The 20,815-nt window shown below is 40.9% G+C and overlaps 2 protein-coding genes across 2 annotated transcripts; one reads left to right on the forward strand and one right to left on the reverse strand.

Annotated features, from left to right (window-relative positions):
* Positions 1-132: 132 nt before the first annotated feature.
* LOC6526222 (clusterin-associated protein 1) lies at positions 133-2,254 on the reverse strand. Its single transcript, XM_002101995.3, has 4 exons — positions 2,170-2,254; positions 943-2,106; positions 523-807; positions 133-460 (listed from the first exon to the last, which is right to left on the reverse strand). Exons 1-4 carry the CDS (start codon positions 2,189-2,191, stop codon positions 351-353), a joined length of 1,581 nt encoding a protein of 526 aa, XP_002102031.1. The 5' UTR covers positions 2,192-2,254; the 3' UTR covers positions 133-350.
* A 2,549-nt stretch (positions 2,255-4,803) lies between these two features.
* LOC6526223 lies at positions 4,804-5,990 on the forward strand. Its single transcript, XM_002101996.4, has one exon. It carries the CDS (start codon positions 4,906-4,908, stop codon positions 5,623-5,625), a length of 720 nt encoding a protein of 239 aa, XP_002102032.2. The 5' UTR covers positions 4,804-4,905; the 3' UTR covers positions 5,626-5,990.
* The last annotated feature ends 14,825 nt before the right edge of the window (positions 5,991-20,815 follow it).

The raw sequence follows: 20,815 nt of genomic DNA on the forward strand, positions 1-20,815 counted from the left end.
TTAAACGATTTGTAGTTAACACACGAATCGAAAATTATGTTTGACGGCTCGTGCATTGAATTATTAACTGAGAAGCTCGTAACAACATAAACAAGCTTAAATTGTAGTAATCTTAATGAAAGATCAGGCAGCTGAAGACGTATGTACACTTAACTTACTTAGCAGGACAGCAGTTTTGAGGATGACCTGGGATAAGCCATTTTTGACTTTTCTGTTGGTTAACCGAACTAGTTGCGTGAAGAGAAATCTTTCAGTTGCAGGATGGGAATATTTTATTTAGTTCTGACATCCTGTGTGCCCTTTGGCTGAGTTTATAGAATTAGTATAGAAGTGTTCATAAATAGTTCTCCCTAAAAGTCCTCGTCGCTGTGGTTCTCCGCTTTGTTGGCGGTCTTCGGTCGCAGCGGCAGTTCGCCAGTCAACTTTGAAATGCTAATGTCATCGATCGAGTTCAGATCAACTGGGGGTAAATCAATGAGGTAAAGTTTGGTTATAGGTAAAGGACGTAGCTACATGACTCACAATCGTCATCGCCGGCTCCCAAGGCAATGTTGCTCATCCCACTAATCCCGCTAATGGCGCTCATGCCACTCATCCCGCTCCTGCCCATGATCTCGCCCACGTCCAGTTCGCTTTCGGAGCTCCCGAAGCTGCTGTCATCGTCCCGGGAGTTGAGCATACTGCTGCCGGGTCCGTTGCGGCCGTTTCGATGGGTGCCACCTGCGTCTCCTCCAGCCGCAGCCGCTCTCCTGGAGCCCCGGGCTGCCCTGGCGTCACCACCTCCTTCGGCGCCGGCGGTGCCTCTTCCTAGGATATGCGTTATTCGAGCAGGTAAAATATGAGGGAATTGCTTATTTGGGTTTTCAGCTGCATTTAACAGCGCATTGTGCGAAGCATTGTTTCACACTTGTACACTCGTTTGCGAAATTAGAACTTCCTTACCTCCAACTGCCTTTCTGCTTCTGCCCGTTGTGGGTCTAATCCTGGAGGTGGCAGTACCCGGACGTTTTCCCTGCGCCGAGACCAGGCTGTTCTGTTGCATCAGCTTGTCCTCGTCCCGTATGTCGGATATCTCCGAGTCTAGGCCGAAGACACTTCTGCCATTGACCATCATGTCGAGGCCGGAAACCGCTTCGACGCCATCGTCGCCCTCATCTTCGTCATCCAGATCGTCGTCGTCGTCGTCGTCATCGTCCTCGATGAGTCCCTCCGGGATGAAGGGCATGGAGTTTTCTGCGGGCTTTTGCAGGATGGGTGAGGCGACAGGTGTGGCACGTTTGGTACGCAGCTCCAGTTGGGACTTTAGAGCATCGCGTACATGCAGCCTGAGGAAGTAGCGCTGGAAGAGCTCCTGCAACTCCTTTTCGGAGTCCTCAAACTCGGCCATGTGCGCCGGTCGAATGCGATGCAGTGCCTCTAGTCTTTGGCGCGTTCGCTCGAGCTCCGCTCGACGCCGCTGCAGCTTGGAGCCCAGGGCATTGAGCTCCACCTTGGCGGTCTCCAGTTGGGCTCTGCTCGATTGGAGGCGAACCTGGCTAGCTTGAATGGCGTTCTTCAGGGTCCTCTCCACATTGAGCAGCTCCAGGGGTCGTTGGGCTTGGGACATCCGCGATTCCTTATGGAGCAGTTCCTTCGAAAGCATCTCGCATATGGTTGTGCCTCGCTGAGTTAAGTCTGTGGCCAGTTCGCGAGCCTTACGCAACTCCTCCGTTTTGTCGCCAATATCGACGGGATTTAGGCTCCTATACTGGTCTCTTTGGTCGTCCTCGTCGTTGTCCGCTTCGTTTTGTCCCGGGGATGTCAAGAGTCGGGTTACCTTCTGTAGCTCTGCCGCGGTAACCGCAGCAGCTGCATACAGTTTCCGGGGATTAAGACGAATGGCCGCCTTGGTCACAAAAAACTCGGTCGCCGAACGGACGAGGAGAACCCGCTGCTCCTCCGATTCCACGCCGCCGGGCAAAGTGGCTCCCGGTTCCATCAGACCTGCTAGCCATTGAAGGAGCTCGGCAACTATGTGAAAACTGGCCAGGCTGCCATGCTGATTGGCCAGGGATTGGAGGGGAAACACACGTGGGAACCCCAATAGCTTAAGATGTTCCCCCAAATCTGGAAGAGAGTCAGCATGCCCGTGTTAGGAGAAGGCAGGTGGAGGAGGGAGTCAGTACGCACCACGCACATCCTTGAAGGACATTCCTGGATTCCGACGAGTTCACCTGCTTTCGACGCGCCGGCTGCGCTGACAATTGCATTTTCCACACCGTCATTTGTTGTGGTCGTTGGCGCCTTTGTTTGGGCCATCGAATTCCAAATTGAAGGTTGCCAGGTTACGGAAAGTGCACTGTGAGAAAATATGATAGCGAAGTTTTAATTTTAAGCATTGATGTGTTTTTAAAATAGATTATTAACATAAAATTACAATTATTGTCAACAATATAATTTGGAAGATTTTCATATTTAATTCTTATGTGAGGAATTGTAATAAAAACAAGAGAGACATTTTACAAAAAATATAAATAAGCATATTAGTCTCAAAAACAGATATACATAAACGTGAAAATAAAAACAAAGATATACGCTTAGATTTAAAAATGTTTTAGTTCTTAGAATGTTTAATCCCTTATTTTAATTTTTAGTTAGATAAGCCCAGATTACTGTCATGTTATGGATTTTCTCGCAGTGTCTCCCTGCAAACTTGGCTAATTTTCATTCGATTGCTGTGGTCGGTCGTACGATGTTCACCTAGGAAACGGTTGCGCGGTTTCCTTTCTATTGGAAATGTAGGGGTTGCTAAAGAGGAATTATTGAAATACATTTGGGATTTTTCCAAACTCAGTTTACCCGACAGATGGCGCTACTATCTCCACTGAAACTGACCTTTAGCACACACAATTTCCAATTGTTGTTGTGTATATTATTGTATAATTGAACGTGTAATCAAAGAGAGGATTTTTTCTAATTTCCGCTCAATTTCAATCTCTTTCTTTATGCCACTGCCCGCCTTTGATCAGCGATAGCTTTCAGTTTCCGTCCTGCGTTTCAAGACAAGAGGAAATACAAGTTGTATCCTGGGTTAAACAATTAAACTTACTTAAGTGCACATTTAAAATTCTCAAAAGCGCCACTTAATTTCCTTTTGTGATTAGATTTGTTTTGCTTGCCTAAACTTGAAATACAATTTTATCTTTATCCACAAAAACTGTTTTTATACAAATGGTATATTGCCAATTTAAATAAAGTTGCACTGAAATACTCGTAATTATAAATCGAGATATTGGCAAGCTTGACTGTACGCAGTAGTCGCCTACAACAGAAATAAAAAGGAAAACAAGAGAGAACAAGACCAATACAAAAATGAAAAAATATCAAATTTTTTTTTTTTCAAAAGTGTGGGCGTGGCAGTTTTGGGCGGTTTGTGGGAGGTTTGTGGGCGGTTTGTGGGCGGTTTGTCGGCGGTTCGTAGGAGGTTTGTGGGCGGTTTGTGGGCGGTTTGTGGGCGTTATCGACAAACTTGCGCTGCGTCTATTACTCTGGAGTCTGTATGCTTAATCTCACCGAATCTAGTATACCCTTTTACTTGTGTCCCTGAATTGTGTCGATTATGTTAAATAAGTATTTGAATCAAAACAAGAGAGAACGCTATAGTCGAGTTCCCCGACTATCTGATACCCGTTACTCAGCTAGTGGAAGGGAGGAGAGTCTTAAACACAGTTTTCGGCGGTTTGTAGGCGTTACAGTGGGCGTGGCAGAAAGTTTTTTGGCAAATCGATAGAAATTTACAAGACCAATACGAAAATGAAAAAATATCAAAACATTTTTCAAAAGTGTTGGAGTGGCAGTAATGGGCGGTTTGTGGGCGTTAGAGTGGGCGTGGCAACATGAATCGAAAAACTTGCGCTGCGTCTATGTTTCTGGAGTCTGTATGCTTAATCTCAACTTTCTAGCTTTTGTAGTTCCTGAAATCACAGCGTTCATACGGACGGACAGACAGACGGACAGACGGACGGACAGACGGACATGGCTAAATCGACTCGGCTATTGATCCTGATCAAGAATATATATACTTTATATGGTTGGAAACGCTTCCTTCTGCCTATTACATACTTTTCAACGAATTTAGTACTTTTACTCTACGAGTAACGGGTATAATTACTTATCAGTTTAATATCGATTTTCTGCAAAATCCAGTCAAAGTGGAGGCACATAATGGGTAAATTAAGCTGTTGTTTTGCAAGGTTAATACTCTCATCTTTCAAGTCAAAATAGATATTTGTATAGTCTACTATGCCTAATTTGCTTTATTTATATCATTCGCATGTAATTAAAGCAATTCAGCTTCTGTAGTTCAAAAATCGAAAACAGTTAGCTGGTATTTAATCTTTACTTGGGTGTAGTGTTTTAAATATCATTGATGTTATTATTATGGTGTTGTTATATGGACTTTTTTGTTACACATGTATTTACATATGTCGGTATTCTATACCTACATAATACATTGATAGTTATTATTGCAAAAGGCTAGCACGGGTAGCTGATAGTCAAAGGACTTGACTTAAACGTTTCCCCTTATTTTAAATTATTATTGTTATTTTTTTGTTTAAAATGGTTTTTTTTTTTGTACACACAATTACATTTTAAAATCGATGAGCAGAGCTACTAATTGCCGGAACGAGTAATGTATAATGTATCTTAGCAAGAAAGAACAGAATGTTTATTGTGTAAAATACTGCTTGAGTTTGCATAGTTTAAAGCTATGCGATTTGGGTACACATTTCAAGACGAGTGCAAATGTTTCCATCCGATTGGTTTTAGTAGGGTTTTCGTTTTCTTTTCCAGTGTCAGCTGGAAAATATCAGGGAAACCCTGTCAGATTGTGCCTCTATTTTAACCTAATTTTCTCAGAAGCGTATGCATCTTGCAATATCCACAGCGATGGCCCCAAGGAAGCGCATCTCGAGGATTGCATCGCGCAGTGCGGCGCCAGTGGAGCAGGAGATTGAGATCAGCAACAGCAGCTCGGTTGCCACCCAAACCGATGTCCAGGCTGCGGGTCCACCGAAACGCAAGAAGGGCCAGAACAAGGTCACGCCTCTGGACCCGCACTTGGCCACCCTCCTGATGCCGGCGGGCAATCCACAGACACTGCCAGTGGCCTCTCCCGAAACAGTAGAGGGGCAGCCGGATGAACTGCCATCGTTTGTGCCCGGTCCAAATGAGAAGGCCTGCCAGGCGGTGGCCGACGGGACCGCCGACCCGGGGGATCGGGTCATCACCCCCAACTCCGGCGAACGGCAGATAAACTACCTGAAGTCTGTGGTGAGCAATCGCCGCGAAGAGGCCAACTTGTGGGATCGCAACCGTCTGGAAATGCTGCTGGGCCAGATTAACGGCGACCCTCCGCCGCGCTGGAACTCGGCCAGCCAGATGTGGCTAGAGGTCGACAGGCTGGAACAGCGCATTGAGGACTACGACCGCGGGGAGCTGCCGATTGCCAAGAAGCGCAAGGTGGAGGAGGACGGGGCGCAGGAGGAGGGCCACGATGAGTGGCAGGGGGAGGAGCTAGAAGAGGGACAGGATGAGGTGCCAGCAGATGAACAGGACGAGCGGAAGACTCCAGGAGGGACTTAGAAAGTGGCGACCTACGAGCACTGGCACCTCTTCCAATGGCTCACGGTTCTCACTTCCCTACTAATCTCTACTGATCTCACAGTCGACAAATCCAACATAAAATATTCAAAGGCTCATGGTATTGCACTCATTTCCTACACACAAAAGGTGCATAAACTCAAATAACTACCGAGAAGATTAATTACTTGGAACCTTGAAATTGGTATCAGCGAATAAGTTTTTGCGAAATTTTGATTTGCAATCTTAAGAAATGGAAAATGCTGTGGATATTACAGTTGCAGTGCGCTAGATGCACCATTACACAAGACGCATGTAACCATTGATGGTGACAATAACGCTTTATTAAACATATTTTTAACGGTCTATCCCATTCGTTGCAAGTGATTTTTGAGGTAATAGTCCCTAATGCCACGAGAGAGCCTTTTAAATGCAGCCGCCACATGACAGGTCTCATTCCGGGCAGGCAAAAGATTCAGTCTGTGACTTTTAATTGCAATTCAAGTGGTGTGAATCGCTTGTTACCATATGAATGCCCCGAGTCGCGGGCCTTGGTCTTTGGTCCTGGGTGCTGGCGCCTTGGTCCTTGGTCCTTGGCCTTCTCCTCGGCTGCTTAATCAGTTCACAGCCAACTGAGCCACGCCCCAGGTCCCACCAACAGCACCCACACCAACCCACCAACACTAGTACAACAACACCAGCACACCAGCACACCAACACCAACACCAGCACACTCACACACACGGACCTGGCACATCTTGTTGGGATTGGGCTTTTGGCCATGCTTGAGTCTTTGTGCATATTTAAGCAGCATCTGGCGGGGAGCAGGTGGCGATGGTTGCGAAGGATGCGGAGGATGCGGAGGATGCAGTCGCTCCCCATGTCAGTTGGCCTGCATTTGATCACGAATTTTCACGCGTCACGCATTTACAGCGACCTCAAGGCTCAAAGGCTTCCTGCACATCCCAACCGCCAGTTTTGTCTTGATTTTGCATATGTTTACACGGCGCGCAGAGTATCTAAAATTTATAGTTCTTTAAGGATCATGATACCTTGGGTAGAGGCTAATATACAAATGTGCTGTAATTCAGTTTGGTGTATATATCTAACTTTGAAAAATGCTTCTAGGACAACTATGGGTTGTCATGGGCTGCTCAGTAAATCATCCTTTTCTTCAATGGGATGTTATACATAATGACCTAATATAATTAATTGAAACATATAAACCACATTAAGGAAATCATTTGTTGATACGAGTATTTCCGCATAAACGCCAAGTGAAAAGAGTGGGCGGCCAGTGGTTATTGTTGTTCGTGTTTGGGGACCTCCAAATTGGGACTGCCTGGTGTTAATTCAGCGGACTGAGGGGGGAGGTCATATCAGTGTGGGCGTGGCATGGGGGATGGGCGGCGAACAAGGGCTTCTTAGCTGGCTCTATCAACTCCATTGGCCTCGTCATTTGGTGGCCGTCGTCGGCTTGCATGTACTTATGTCAACATGTGCATATATTTGCATTGCCCGGGGCGACGCTCTGTCCAACTGCGCTTTTCACGTCGAAGTACTGCCCAGTTGGACATTTACTAGCCATCTATCGAACCTTCCAGAAGTCCAATCTCCAATCTTCATCGCCAACGGCAATAACAATGGAATGCTTTATATAGATCGATTATAGGGAAATGGATGTCCCCTGAGGCAAACTAATAAAGTAATTTGCCGATTGCCGAGCGGTGGTCGCGGTCTGGGTAACTTGAGGAGTTGTGAAACTGATCTAAGCTGAATTCCGCTTTGGCCAGTCGCTGGGAAGTATGGCTTACATTTGTACTTTACACAATTTAAATATTAAATAGTTCTTTTCAATTTCAAACTTACCGTCGGGCAGCAGCTGAGTGCCAACAAGAACAGCAGAAAGAAGCGCATCTTGATACCAAATGTCTGCCATTGGACTCGAAACCCCGGCTTTTATGGTCTTTGTGTATCTTAGTCAAAAATGATATGTATGCTCGTTAAATTAGTGCGCCCATTATCTAGCTACACTGTAATTGGCACGTTGATTTGGCCATAATAATATAATACTTCAACAAGTCCGCAGTTATTATGTGCACTCAAGCTTACACTTTTCGGCAAGGGAATACATGACAAATGTTAATAGAAGAGCTATATGCCATTTGCGTGCAGAGAATAGGGTTTCTTTGGCTATACCAAAGTAAGAGGCTCTAAGAATTAATAATCGTAGACCAAATCAGTTTTAGAGAAAGAGTTATTTATTCAAAGCGATTGTAACTATGATTTTCTAATTTCTGACTAAGGCATTACATTATTTCGATTTTTAGCTTATTTTTTTGTATCCTTTCAACACTGGGGGCTTGTGGGCGTGGCAGGCGGGCGGGCGTTTGGATGGGTCACTTGCAATGCGTTAAAGTTCCGTTGACGTTTCGCAGTCGGCCAATCTGCATCAGACTACAAACAGGCATTGAGTCACGCACACCGACATCAAGGGGATAAGTGTGGTCTCGGGTAGGTTCCAGGCTCTAGGCTCCAGGATGTCCATGCAAGGGGTGGGGGGTTAGGTATGGTGGGCGGGGGAGTGGCGACACTTGTGTACGTACACTACCATGGAGCCATGCAACTATAAACAGAAGGCGGATGAGTGAAACCCGAGACGAAAGCCTTCGAAGATGCACAACTGAATTAATATTTGGTCCACAGACTAACGACTTAAATTAAAGTCAGGACTGTGAACCGCTCCGGAGCTGAACCACTCCGAACCAAAATGGTTCACATCAATTAGAAATTAACCGGAGTATTTGGCTTAAATCAAGTTCGGTTTAGGAAAAACAGAATCAATTAATCTTAAAATTAGGGTTCTATCCCTATTTATTCCCATATGTTTTTTTTTTTACATTTAGACTAAATATGGGATTTATGTTTTCTAATTATCTTCATCTACCCCATCATAGCTGCTCCATGCATAACTACTTTAAAATCCTAATTAAATGTTGCCAGAATTGCTGGTGGATAAAAGTGTTTTTGCTTAAATTAATATAAATTGAATGGCAATAGCACGAATATCCTGTCATTAGCAGGTACACTTAATCCTCCTTTGTGGTTTTCGTTGCAGGGGAGAAAATTTTAGTAGTTGGGAAAGGTCATTGTTAGGTGATTGCTGTTTCTGTTGCTGGATTGTGTTGTTGCTGAAATCAATGATGCATAAACATTTCGCGTTGACATTCGCAAAGCCTGTCATTTTAATTTTTATACCCGTTATGGAGTAAAGGGTATACTATATTCCTTAAAAAGTCTGTAAAAGGTAGAAGAAAACGTTTCTGACCACATGAGGTATGTATATACATGCATACATACATTCTTGATCAGGATCAATAGCCGACTCAATCTGGTCATGCCCGTCCGTATAAACGTCGAGATCTCAGCAACTATCAAAGCTAGAATGTTTGATTAAGCATACATATTCTATTCTTTTTTTATTTTTTTATAATAAATTTATTATTTTTTTTTGCCAATTTCTTTTGATATTCTCTATTGTTTTTTACTGTAGGCAAAGATTCGACGTGCGGCACAGCTTGAAAGTAGTTAGATAGGGAACCAGTTTTTTACTACAATATGTCTAAAACGGTTAATTGTACTAAAGTTTACACGTACACCAACTTATACAAAAAAATTATTAGAAGCACCTCTCTCACTATACGTAAATTGCATAATATATGATTTAAAACCAACATATACCAGTTACTTGGCTTTTATTTATTGCACCAAGTATCCAGTATCAGTATGCAGTCTTTGAATATTTCAAATTAACTGCATACATGTGTGTATTAAATATTTTTCAAAATTTTTGGATCTTCGGAATTCAGTTAAGAGTTGATTGCGCGCTTCACCAACGCTTCGCATTGGCAATAAATAATAGAACTCACCCACGGCGCACCACATACATACATATGTATGTACATACATGGCAATTTGTCAAAAAGCAAAATTTAAATTGAACCAAATCCAGAGCTAGAAGTACATTTGTGTGTTTGTACGTATGTATGTAGGCGAACAAGTTAAATGCACAGAAATTGTTTTGTTCTGCTCTTCGACCGCAGTAATCGATAGCCACAATAAGATTTGCATTTTAAAACTATTGGGTAAATTTTATTATACCAGGAATCGCTCTGATCGGCTAATGGTTTTTTCGAAGGGGAAGACTTTTAAATATATTTGGTTTTACACTCCGTTGTGTATATAATCGCATATGAAACGAATATTTTTTATATTTCCGCCTGCTTACACAATGACTTTCGATTTCGAACGCCTTAATTGCATGCGCCGTTCTGTGAAAAATCATTTTTTTAAAGCATTTTGGTTTGTGATTCGGCAATCGATAGTTTGTTTTCCATTTCCACTTTCATTTGGGTATTTTCTTCAATTATTATTATTACTTCGTGTTTGTTTTGGGGCACTCGCATCGTTCGGATTACCGCTGAAAATCAAATCGATCAATCGTAGTGTTCCTGCAATATTTCGCTTTTTTTTGGTGTTTTAATATAAACCAAATCCGAAACTGCACTCAGGGAAAAATTAACGCTTTTCGATATCAAATTAAGAACGAACCGCATCAAAAGTACGGTAAACTCGAACTCGAACGAACGTTCTGGATCCAAGTTCTAACATTTGATGGGATTAAGGACGATAAAGTACTAATTTAAGAACGATAAATGTACAGCTTTAAGTATGAGAAATACTTAAAATAAATATTAAAACAAGAGAGAACGCTATAGTCGAGTTCCCCGACTATTTGATACCCGTTACTCAGCTAGTAGAAGTGGGAAGGAGAGTCTTTAACACTGACAGTTTTTGGGGGTTTTTGGGCGTTAGAGTGGGCGTGGCAAAAAGTTTTTTGACAAATCGATAGAAATTTACAAGACTAATACAAAAATGAAAAAATATCTAAACATTTTTCAAAAGTGTGGGCGTGGCAGCTTCGGGCGGTTTGTGGGCGTGGGAAAAAGTTTTTTGACAAATCGATAGAAATTTACAAGACCAATACAAAAATGAAAAAATATCAAAACATTTTTCAAAAGTATGGGCGTGGCAGTTTTGGGCGGTTTGTGGGCGTAAGAGTGGGCGTGGCAACATGAATCGACAAACTTTCGCTGCGTCTATTACTCTGGAGTCTGTATGCTTAATCTCAACTTTCTAGCTTTTGTAGTTCCTGAGATCTCAGCGTTCATAGGGACGGACAGACAGACGGACAGACGGACGGACAGATGGACATGGCCAGATCGACTCGGCTATTGATCCTGATTAGGCATATATTATATATACTTTATAAAGTCGGAAAGGCTTCCCTTTTACTCTACGAGTAACGGCTATAACAAATGGGCAGCACAAGAAAGGTTTTTATCACTAAAATTTAGTCTTAAGCTGACATCAAAGAAATAAAGACGTGAAAACTATTTCTCCTAGTTTTTTTTATTCTTAGCGTTGTCCTTAGTTAACTGACGGGACAGAGATTTGTACTTACCCTGCAGAAAAGAAAACACACCGTGCCCATTTCCTCTAATGCCGTTGTAAGCTCACTATCTGATGTGTCTACATTTTCACTATCCATTTACACTTTATTCTTCACTTATTTTACTTAATTCACTTTGTACATGTAACTCCAGGAACTTTCTGACACTAAATGAGCGACGTGTTGCTATCGATTAAGTGTAAGCAGTAGAATGGCTGGAGATTTTTCAATCGCATAAATTTCAGCTTAAATTTCTAATATTTTTTGTTTGTATTATTTTAAAATTTGGCGCATAAAATGATCAAGGAATATACATAAATAAGAAATTAGGCCATGTCCGTCTGTCTGTCCGTCCGTATATGTCATGTCTAAATATTAAATATATTTTTTGGTTATGCTGATATTCCTTAACCTACATTTTAACTAAATTCTGGCGTTCAAAACATTTTCGCAATAGTAGCTATAGGTTAGGAACTCGATCATAGATTTTAACTGGAGTTCAAGAATGGATTTGTATACTCAATAATTATGAAGTCTACGGTAAAAAGCGACTTCAACAGCGTTGGAATACTAGATAATAATAATTAAAATTAGTCGAGTTATAGATTTTATAGAGGGAGTCTTATGCAAGTACAATTACGAATTGCAATTTAATTGGGCAATTCACATTAATTATTTAAATGGAATAGATGGAATTGGCAGGCTTACTGCACATTCTTGGGTTTGCCAAAGTTCAAATCAATTAAATAGCGCTTATCCGACAACTGGCGGTACGCTGCAGATGCCGGCCATTTCCAGTCAATTACAATCCCCCCAAGGCACCGAACTTAAATGCATTAATATCTCATTTCAGACTTTAAGGCTTAAAGTGACTGCGATTGGGGGGATGATGGCGCCAATCTGTCACAATTAATGCCGCCAAACTCGCTCACGATTCACGATTTAAGGGGCCTACGAAGTCTGGGCCCAGATGTTGGCATATTTACGCCGGAAGTGGGGGGGCCACGGGTACGGACTTGTCTCAAAAATGTGAAAAAGTTCGCCGCTTCAGCTTGGCCCGGATTGGAAAAAGCTGAACATGGTTCTTTCATTGGATGGATTTCAAACTTTTGCTATAGTGGGGTCGCCAATGTAAAGCATCCGTAAATATGTATATCCTCCTGTTTTTTGCTTACTTACCATTTAAAGAAGCCAGTTCTCACAATTTCAAACCATACAAAAGAAAAGTTTCATTCAAAGTGTTTTTTGTGTCTAACAAAATCAAAAAAAAAAAGTAGATATTAAAATTCGCAACACTGACGGCAGACAAGGACGATGCCATTAAAGCCATGTTAATCGATATTCTGTTGCTCAACACGCGCCTTTTCAGCAGCCACACGCCAGCCTCAGTCTACCACCCACCACTCACAATTAAACAATTTTTCAAAAGTGTGGGAATGGTAATCCTCTTTACAATCTGCATGCCAAATCTTCTCTTTCCACAAGTAAGGGTATACAAGTGAACTCAAGGCTGATGATTGACGATGAGTTGACGAAAGCTAGCTTAAGTGGCTTAGTCCATTTAACACGAGAGCGCCAACTATTTTAAAATATAAATTTTTGGAACGCCGTTCAACTGGCGTGCAATAAACTTAAGACCCACTTCTTTCTGGACCTAATTCCACTATTTGACACTCAAATATATTTCTTAATAACCAGGATTTCCATACATTGGTTATTTGTTTACGTCGGTCCAACTGATTATCGCAACAATAAGAAAACTACAAAAACTGAACTTTCGGACTTCGGCTTTGGCACTTTCTCGTGTCTGTGCTATGGACTTTCTTGCTTTTGCTGCATTTTACAAAATTGTTGTTCCACCAAGCACTCTTGAGCCGCCTTCAAAATCTTTGAGTCAAAACAGCTAAAGAGAGTCAGTTCTTCCCAATCCAAAATCCAGCCTTCTACTGCCTTCTATATAGGAGCTTTCCGGTAACTAGAGCTTGATATCGCCCTGATTGTTCCATATTAAAAGTATAATCTCTGAGTCCTGCCGGACGAATATACCCTCGTCGGTTTCATAGAAAGATGCTTGGTACAGGAATAGGATTATGAGAGGTTTCTGAAGTACGTTCATCGAGTTCAGCTGGGTATCGCCCACCTATTTGTGGTTGCCAGCGAACTGCGAATGACTGACAGGTCGATAATAGAACAGGCTTTCATTTGGCAGATATCAAAGGACTCGGAATTGGCCTTTCAAATATAATACCTTCCTTAATCGAACTTTCTTAGTACGAGCATTAAATGTATGAGCATTAAATGACTTGAAAAGGTCAATGCTTAAAGGCAGGTGGAAATTGGATGAAACTTTTCTCATATTACGTGGTATCTGTTTATTGGTTGATAAGAGTTTATATTCTATTGTTGAATGCACTAACACTTTTACTGCTTATATATGTAGTATAAAATCCGTCATAAGCTTTTTTATACATGAATATTTTAAAGGAATTTAAAATCCCCTACTTTTACTTTCGCCAACGTATTCAATGTTTCTCGTTTCATAGGATCTCTTGTTGACGTGTTTTTTGTTACGTCTTTGCGAAAATACCAAAATGATTCACTATTTTGTATTCTACCACGAAATAGAAGCCTTATCCGCTACTACGTTCAAAGGATTTATATATATTTTTTTTCTCTTTTTTTTATTTATAATCTGTCTTAAACAAGTATGACAGTAAGTAAATTTTATAATTAATCTTAAATTAACAGAGGCAGTAGTTATCCGTTAAGCCCTACTACATACTCTATGCAAAACATGTTTTAATACTTAATGCCTGTCAGGGAGATCTAGCACGTGAAATTATTTAAGTCTTCTGACGTTGTTATTATTATTTGCCAATCTTAAGGCTAAGTTATTTTCATGGATTCTTAGTCTGTCTATATATTTTTTACTATGTTTTGCTATTTCTTCTTTAATATAAGGGATTCCTAAGTCTTTATGGATACTTGCATTTGAGATATAAATAGAGCATTAACAATTTGTCTTAATATTTGTGATTGGTAGCGTTGTAGAATCTCAATATTTGAGTTGCTGGCAGTACCCCAGAGCTCTATGCCATAAGTCCACTCGGGATTTAGTATAGCTTTGTATAAACGGACTTTATTTTCCAGAGTGGTTGCAGATTTTCGGCCAAGCAACCAGGTCATCTATTTAAATTTAGTTGCTGCAAAGGAAATTTTAAATAAAAGATTTAAATGGCCTATTGAAATTAAGCACACTTTATTCCCACTACATTTGTTTTAATGAGGTGTGTGATAATAAGTGTGTGATGTGGGTTTTAATTTAATTAAAATCTGACAAATATATCTTATAGCTACCGTTAGAATATTAATAATAAATAAAAATAATAATAATTAATAATAATAATAATTAAAAGAAAATATATCTTATTTTTGTTGTTTGGTGTACCGTGGTTTTTTTGTAAAATATATAACTACTGCAAAAGTATATAAGCCTCGGTTTGCCAAATCTGATGGCTGTATAATGGATTATGCTGGGAAAAGTCTTCTTTAATTGAAATGAGTAATTGACTTGTTTTAATTAAAATTAAGATTGTTATTATTACACAAGTTGTTAGATGCATTTTTTCCAAGTTCTACATTTTTTATTCTTCCAAAATTGTTATCATGGAACACTAACAAGAAATGATCTACATACATAATGGAAGAGTATGCAGCTTTCGTCACCAATGGAATGAGTATCATTAGAAACATTATTGATTTAAAAACATTTATTTAATTAAGGAACCTCAAGACACGATTATCTGAAGTTTGTTACGTCGCACTTTTTTAAATTCTTATGAGCAGCACAAACACTATTTCAGAATAGCCCTACTACTTTCAAATAGCCCTAGAATTTATTTCGTTAAAGATGCCCTCAACTGACCGAGCATTTTTTTATATTTATGGAAGGACACATAGATTTACGTTGGCAATTGTTTGAATAACAATGGCCGAGTCATCTTGCTTATCCAAAGCGCAGCACCTAGCTGTGGTAGTTAGCTCATGGGTTATCACGTTATCTATTCGAGTAAACTACTTTTGTAGGCTTTGGCCTATATGTTAATATTTTGAAGGCAAGTTACTGCTTATCAGTATTTCTTAAAAGCCAGCTTCGCCAGAATTTGCCAAGACTTAAAGCCCTACTGTTGATTAAATAGTTATTATTATTGATTAAAATTCGCAAGTACTTGCCATACTTGTCCTGCAGAGAGTATATAAAGATATCATATATGATATGTACACACATATATATATTCTCGGTGCAATCGATTTTTTTATACATGTGTATGATTAGGGTAGCCCTAGCCAATATTATTCAAAATATTCAAAAGACAGTCAGCTTTTGGCAATGCTGCAGAGTTTCCAACGTGATAGTGATGAAAAACGCCATGCTCACTTGCTTTATTTTATTGAAAGTACTGAGAAGTTATGTCGACGTTTTTTACTTACACTGTAATTAGTACGCAATGTGATTAATATATAATTTACGTGTGAAGTTATCGCAAAGTATTTCAAACAATAAGTTGCGAATTCATATCAAATCATATCGAATTCAAATTAAGAACGGGGTGAAATTCGATTTCGATAAGTTCTTTCGAAGCTGAGTTTTGAATAGGTCTGAGAAATTGGAATCCGTGCGAAACCTAATATTATGTATAATTATGCTAATTTTAAATCCTCTTGTCAGCCACTGCATTTTGCCTTAAGAAACCTTGAGTTGAAAACCCAATTTAATTGCTACGTAAATTGCGCAGCTGCTGCAAAGTGACAAATGTAAGTTGCCGCACTTTCCCTCCACTTTCCTTTGCTTGCTCTCACCTTTTTTCCAGCTCAACCACAATGTCACGTGCCTGTGTGCTGGGTGTGTATTTGTAAAGTGGGCGTAACAAAAGGCGGTAAGTTAATTGTTAAGCGGCGTGTGACTTTTCCAGCCACAACTCTCAAGCCGCTCACGCACGCAGACACACAGCCGGAAAATGCCACACGAATATGATGTCAAGAGCGTAATTATTGAATTACTTGACACACACCACACACACACCACACACACACCACACACACGGCAAAGAAATAGTTGTGGGGCGGGGGAGGTCTGCAAAAAGTCAGGTGGCCCATGTAGGGACTTGGTAATATTATGCAATATAAAGTGGCAACTTGTAAATGTGTAAAAATGCCTGCTACAACTCAGTATGCATGTGTGTGTGTGTGTGTTCATGTGTGTTTGGGTTGGCGTGCATGTGTGTGTATGTGTGCCGCGCAAATAACAAAAAACCAAAACATGGCCATCCGGTTAGCTGACACCAAACAAGCAGCAAAAACAGCAACAGTGAGAGTGGCAACGGTAATGGTAACTGTAACGGTAACTGCCACGTCCGTGGGCGGCCAGCCACGCCCCTTCACAAACACAGATACAATACACCGACACTCGCACACTCACACACTCACACACGTGCAGCACCGTTCTCAGCATTCGTTTATGCGGCTAAAGTAGTAGCCACCAGAAAAAATGGAGAAGGATTCCCAGCATTCTGCACCTCAACAAGCCCTACGCTGGAAATATTTGGAGGTGCATATTGGGGAGTTTAATTTTTCTGGAAATTCACCCACAGAATTGAAAGCACATTAAATGCAAAAAAAACCGATGTAGGTCCTTATCTCTTAAATGGTATCCCTCATACGACCCGTTGGTCGAGATCTGTACAAAAAGAATTGGATATGTTTCTTATTTACTGAATATAACTCTTCCTAATTATATAATTGTTTATTGCTTTTCCCTTTTTGCTCTATTGAAAATATATTAATGAGTTAAAAAGTTCCACAAATTTGAACTGGCACTCATGTCGTATGAGTTATATTTTGAAAATTTCTCTTTTCTTAATTATAACACAACAAACTTGAAATTCAATTGCTCAAGCTAGTGCAGAAACTAATGCAGAAGTATAAAAAATCAATTCCGAAAGCATTACAAAGAAAAGGACTCTATTACTATTGAAATATATTAAAAATCACCGAAAAAAACACAGCAATAACAAAAGGCAAACATAAGATATAATGATATATCTAGGTTACTCTTTAATGGCTCTTGTAAATCAGCTATAAAATGTTTGACACGTCGAGCGGGTCCAAAAGTACATGCATACAAATATTATTGTATGGTTTTTATGAGCTTAATATAATATCCGTAATACTCGAACTTGCGACTGTGTTCTTGCAGTGTAGTATTTCCGCTGCTGCAGCATGCATGTGAGTGTGGGTGAGTGGGGAAAGCGCGTGCCTTTTGCCGTCCGTGTGGTAGCTCACTCACACACTCACACGGAGGCACTTGTTCAGGCTGCTCGCATATGCATAGAAAGAAATGTTTACCTTATATTACCGGTCCGCAGTCTAACCAACTCTTGGTTCCTGTCGGCCCGCACTCCCAGCCACCTTTTATACCTCGCTTCCTTTTATCCGACTTACACCCCCTTGCCCAATTGCATATGTGTGTTTGGGGGGTGTTCTGGCAAAACTTTGTCATTTAGTTAGGTGTAAGTTAGTTTTTTGGCTTAGCCGGGCCAACACTTTAAACAGAGAGTGAACGTGGTCACGAAGGAGAACAGGAACGGGGCTTACAGGGTGAAAATTGGGCTTAAAGTGGGTAGCAGAAGAACCGCATGAAGTTACCTTAATTTAGTGCAGTTTGCGAAATGTGCGTACGTGTAGAAGGCAACACTTCCGCTCACCCACAGTGCCTGCCAAAGTTGCACTTCGCTTTAAATCAAACACTTGGTGAAACATATGATCGGAAAAGTTGTAAGAACCCACTTAGAATGAGTCATGGAAATAAGTCCACGTCAGGATGAATAACTTTAAACGTTGCTTTTACAGCTGCAGTCACTAAAATGTAAATGCGCTAAAGTTAAATGAAGTATGCATTAAATGTTAGGATGTTTTTGGAAAATTAAACGTGTAACAATTTACTACTACTGAAGTAGTAGAAATGCAGGCTGAAAATTCAATAAGCCATATTTACGCACTGAATTAAATTCTTTAATGTTTATACCAGTTAGCAAAAGGGCATGCTTAATTCGCTGCAAAGTATGTACCAGGTCGCGACCCCATAAAGTATAATAATTATTCCTGATCAGAATTGATAGCCGACTCGATCTGTTCATGGTCGCCTATCCGTCTGTCCATTTGTTTGTCCGTATGAACGTCGGGACCTCATGAGCTATAAGAAAAAATGTTTACAAAACGGATGTAGATTGTAGTGACTCATACGCAGTGCACGTTCGCCACGTCTCTTATCGCTCACAAACTGCAAAACACTGTTCCAGCTACGGCTCCAAAAAATGAAATTAGTTCAATTCTGTTCATATTGATCTTAACGAATAGCCCATCAATGTAACTATGCAAAAACGAATCTATAAACAAAAGTTTTAATTTTTTGGATTAGATTTATTATTTAGGGTGGGAGTGGGCGTGACAATCTTCTGAAACAATAGTGCCTGCGTATACGTTTCAAGAATCTGCATGTCTAACATCAAGCTTTTATTTTATATAGTTCCCGGGATGTTGACGGTTATACGGACAAACAAACGAACGGAAAGATGGACATGGCTAGATCGATTCGGTTAGTGATCCTGATTAAGAATATACAATGTATATGTACGCTTGATAGTGTCGAAAACGCTTCCTTCTACCAGATACAAACTTTTTAACGAATCTAGTATACCCGTTTATTTTTCAGATTTTTGCAATTTTGCAGAAAATATGCAATTAATAAAAGAGCTGAGTTGACTTACACTTTACAATAGTAAAAGTTTCATATTTTGAGCAGCTGGGACCTGTTTTGTTTGCTTGTATAAATTCTCAAAATTATAAATGTCATCCTTTACCTCGGATCAATTTACCAATGTTTAGCCAATTCCATATAATTCCGGCGATCCTTAGTCACACATTCATTTTTGTGGGGAACGGGCGCATAAATACGACCAACAAATTTTCAATTACTTCTTTGGGATAATATTTTCGGGAAATGCAATTTGTCTGACTAACTTTATTCATTCATTTTGGGGTAGAAGTTGCTAGAAGCGCACGAGCACACAGATTCGTACACACACAAACACACACAAACACACACACACACAAACACGCACAACTGCGGGCAAACAGCAGCAATGAATGCGCTTTCATGTCCTGTTTCCTTGTCTGTGGGTGTGTGTGCGAGAGTGTGTTTGTGCGCATGTTTACTTGTGTTTGTAGCTTTGTTCGGAAAAACAAAACTTTTGCAAAACGAGCAGGAAAAGAGCGCCACGGCGGACAGAGGTAACAAACACTCATATGTAACTGCCTACATACTCGTACCTACACATATATCTTACTCTTTCTGCTCCTTCTCCCTGTGCCTTTACAATTTAGTTTCTCTGTCACACCTTCTCAATTCCATTCCGTCTGCGTTTCCAGTGTTAAGGAACTGTTTTAAAGAACAGTGTTGGCGAGGGGCAAAGTTGCTTCAATTTCTTCGATTTAAAAAAAACAGTATATTTACGCTGAATTTCTGTATCTTAAGGTTGCAAACATAGTAGTTATCCACACTATACTTCTGAATATTACGATTACTATAATTTGTAATCCATAAGCAATCTTATGACTTTGCACCCACTCACGTGTTTTAAGTGCTTCACTCACTTTGCAGTTCTCAACACTGGCTCCGCGGTTTGCGACGGCGACAATGACGGCAAATATTGCTGGTCGCGCTCCAGCTCCAAGAAATTCGTCCTCCTGCGTTGTCCTGGACCGACACCCTCAGCCCTTTGTGAACGAGCCACGCCTACGCCCCCGCGCCGCCGTGCACATGTATTTACATATAAACATACATACATATGTACATGCGTCGCGCGTGTTCCCTTTGACGCTATGCCAATTTTTTACCCGTTGAAATTGTAAAAGTTTTGTGATTTTTCCAGCGCCCTTTGGGCGCGCATTGTCAGCGCAGTTTGGCTGCCTACTACACTCAAAAACTTATTGAAAACCAACTTTCGAAAGCATTTACATGAGTCTTGAGGTATTTGGATAAACTTTGAGCTCAAAACTCCGCTGGGTGCATTTAGTAACTTGAGAGCCGTGTTTAAGTAATAACACATTCAAATACTGAAAAGTACTTCCGAAATTTTTTCGAGTGCGTAACGCTGCCTTTGATAGTGCCGTGTCCTCGACGTGTGGAGCTCTCTGTTTTTGTTATTGCCGGTGTCGTGTCTAATTTCTGTTTTAAATACATAGTTGATATGGTTGGCAAAAGTTGCAAATTGCGCTTTTGGCTGCTGCTTGCAGATCCGCTGAATAATGCATAAATGCAATTTGCAAGTTGAATTGTGTGTGGTCGCTCTATTTTCCGTTTTTCAGCGGACTCGGTCACACTTTCGGCGCTCGGCTAACGCGACCCCCAGATGGCGCCAGCGGGACCGTCGATTCCGCTGTGATTTATGCCCGGCAGTTATCGATTGTCAGTTAGCATTTATGAGCCACCTGAACGGCTCATTGGGGGATTGCCGGAGTCGTAGCTTAGGGCGTCCTCCCGGTCGCCCTGCAAACTTTGGGCTGGCCATAATTTCGTCCGGAGAAAAAGTTTCGAGTTTCAAGTGGTGGACAAACATTTTT

Source organism: Drosophila yakuba, chromosome X (genome assembly GCF_016746365.2).
Source record: "Drosophila yakuba strain Tai18E2 chromosome X, Prin_Dyak_Tai18E2_2.1, whole genome shotgun sequence".
NCBI classification, from domain to species: domain Eukaryota; kingdom Metazoa; phylum Arthropoda; class Insecta; order Diptera; family Drosophilidae; genus Drosophila; species Drosophila yakuba.